Consider the following 1,687-nt stretch of genomic DNA (forward strand, 5'->3'; position numbering starts at 1 on the left):
GGGGGGGGGGGGGGGGGCGCCCGGCTCACCGGTGGATGCAGCACTTGCTCTCCAGGTACTCCATGCCCGCGGCCGCGTCCCCCACCATCTGCAGCAGGGTCTTCATCCTCAGGCGGGAGCCCTCAGTCCGCAGGAAGGTCAGGAAGTCGCCCCCTGGGGGTGGGCAGGGGAAGCCCGGGTGAGCTCGGGCAGCAGCCCCCCCACCCAACCCCCGCGGGGCACCGGCTTCCTCCGCTCACCCTGCACGAGCTCCATGACGATGTAGACGGGCTGCTTCTGGGTGCAGACGCCGATGAGGCGCACGATGTTGGGGTGGCTGTACTGCTTCAGGATCCTGGAGGGCACCGCCGCTTAGAAGCCCACCTCGGGGAGCCCCGGGAGCCCCAGGGAGCCCGAGGGAGGTTGGGAGAAGGCCCCAGAAGAGGAGAGCGTGGCCTCTGAGGCCAGCAGACCTGGCCGTGTGACCTCGGGTGGGTCACGGAGCCTCTCCCCCTCGGCACTAAGTGGGGGGTACCACCTGCACGGTATGGGGGACGGGGCATGAGGGTTAAGTCAAGCACTTTACCTCAGGCCACACACAGAGAAAACCCTTTGTGTGTGGAACTGTGGGATCGTTACTTCACCACCTACCTCGCTTCCTGTAGAAACTTGGCCTTGAGGTCAGGGGGAAGTGTCTCTCGACAAGACTTCACCGCCACCAGAGTGTTGTCGGCCCGCAGGCGTCCACTGAACACTTCGCCAAAGTTCCCCTGAAAGGGTCTCAGGCTCCTACCAGTCGTCCCTGGACCGTGGTCCTCTTCTTCACTGCTGGACACCTGTCCTCATCTTGTCCCCACCCGCCCCTCCCGGCCCCCACGCTCGGACTGCTCAGCTATGCTCCACAGGAGATTTACCCCCTGGCTGGGGGAGCCAAGAGGGTGCGCACGGGATAGGCAGAAAAGGTTACCTCTGACTTGCCATATTCACAGGGAGAAGTGACACAGAAAACCCCCAAATCTCTTTCACTTAGGTTGAAAAACCATTCCGATTCTTAAGAGAGTGACTTTTTTCCTTAGCAGGTATTTTATAGCTCATGTGTGAACAGAGCGTACCGCTTCCCTAAGGAGAAAAGGCCTGGGTGGGGTGAGGGGGCGTCGGGGGTGCCAGGGGAAGTAGGGGAGGGAAAGATCAGGCAGCCAGGAGGCTGGTGCAGCACTCAACTCACCCGCCCAATCTGCTCACCCAGCACCAGGTCCTCGTGGTTTAGCACCCACTTGTCCTGGGGAAGGAGGGGGTGGCGGGTTGGAAGTCAGTGAGGGGAATGGGTTCTGGGCCCTGCAAGGGACCAGACACCCCCCACCAATGCTATGTTTTTCATTTCTTAGCACCTCGGTTTGTTGGTCTGAAAAATGGGCGTTGGACGGTATCAGGATCACACTTAGAGGACTTTGGGGACAAGGCGGGTGCCCTAACTGAGGGACTATCAGCTCTGCCTGCGTGTATGTGTGCGTCCCATGGAATGGGTGTGGCCTTGAGATTCCAAACCTGGAGGGAAGCTGGCCCCGAGGAGTGAGGAATCACGCTGTGCCCCTGTATAGAGACAGGAACCTGGGAAACCCTTCCTGCTCTGACGCTGCGTGGCATAGGTGGCATGGGAGGGGCTGGGCACAGGCTCACCTTGGGCACAGCCCTGTTCAGGACAATACCT

General features: G+C 60.9%; 1 protein-coding gene across 1 annotated transcript in view; it reads right to left on the reverse strand.

Moving 5' to 3' along the window:
• LOC103660266 (tyrosine-protein kinase Fes/Fps) overlaps positions 1 to 1,687 on the reverse strand; it is a 9,640-nt gene that overhangs the window by 1,352 nt on the left and 6,601 nt on the right. The window contains exons 12-16 of the mRNA XM_040642827.1: positions 1,657 to 1,687; positions 1,205 to 1,258; positions 631 to 749; positions 240 to 334; positions 30 to 153 (exon numbers count right to left, since the gene is read on the reverse strand). The exon at positions 1,657 to 1,687 is cut by the window's right edge and continues 101 nt beyond it. Of these exons, the coding sequence (XP_040498761.1) occupies positions 30 to 153; positions 240 to 334; positions 631 to 749; positions 1,205 to 1,258; positions 1,657 to 1,687 (423 nt within the window). The remainder of the gene's footprint in view (positions 1 to 29; positions 154 to 239; positions 335 to 630; positions 750 to 1,204; positions 1,259 to 1,656) is intronic.

The sequence above is a fragment of the Ursus maritimus genome, unplaced genomic scaffold (assembly GCF_017311325.1).
Source record: "Ursus maritimus isolate PB19 unplaced genomic scaffold, ASM1731132v1 scaffold_27, whole genome shotgun sequence".
Classification (NCBI taxonomy): domain Eukaryota; kingdom Metazoa; phylum Chordata; class Mammalia; order Carnivora; family Ursidae; genus Ursus; species Ursus maritimus.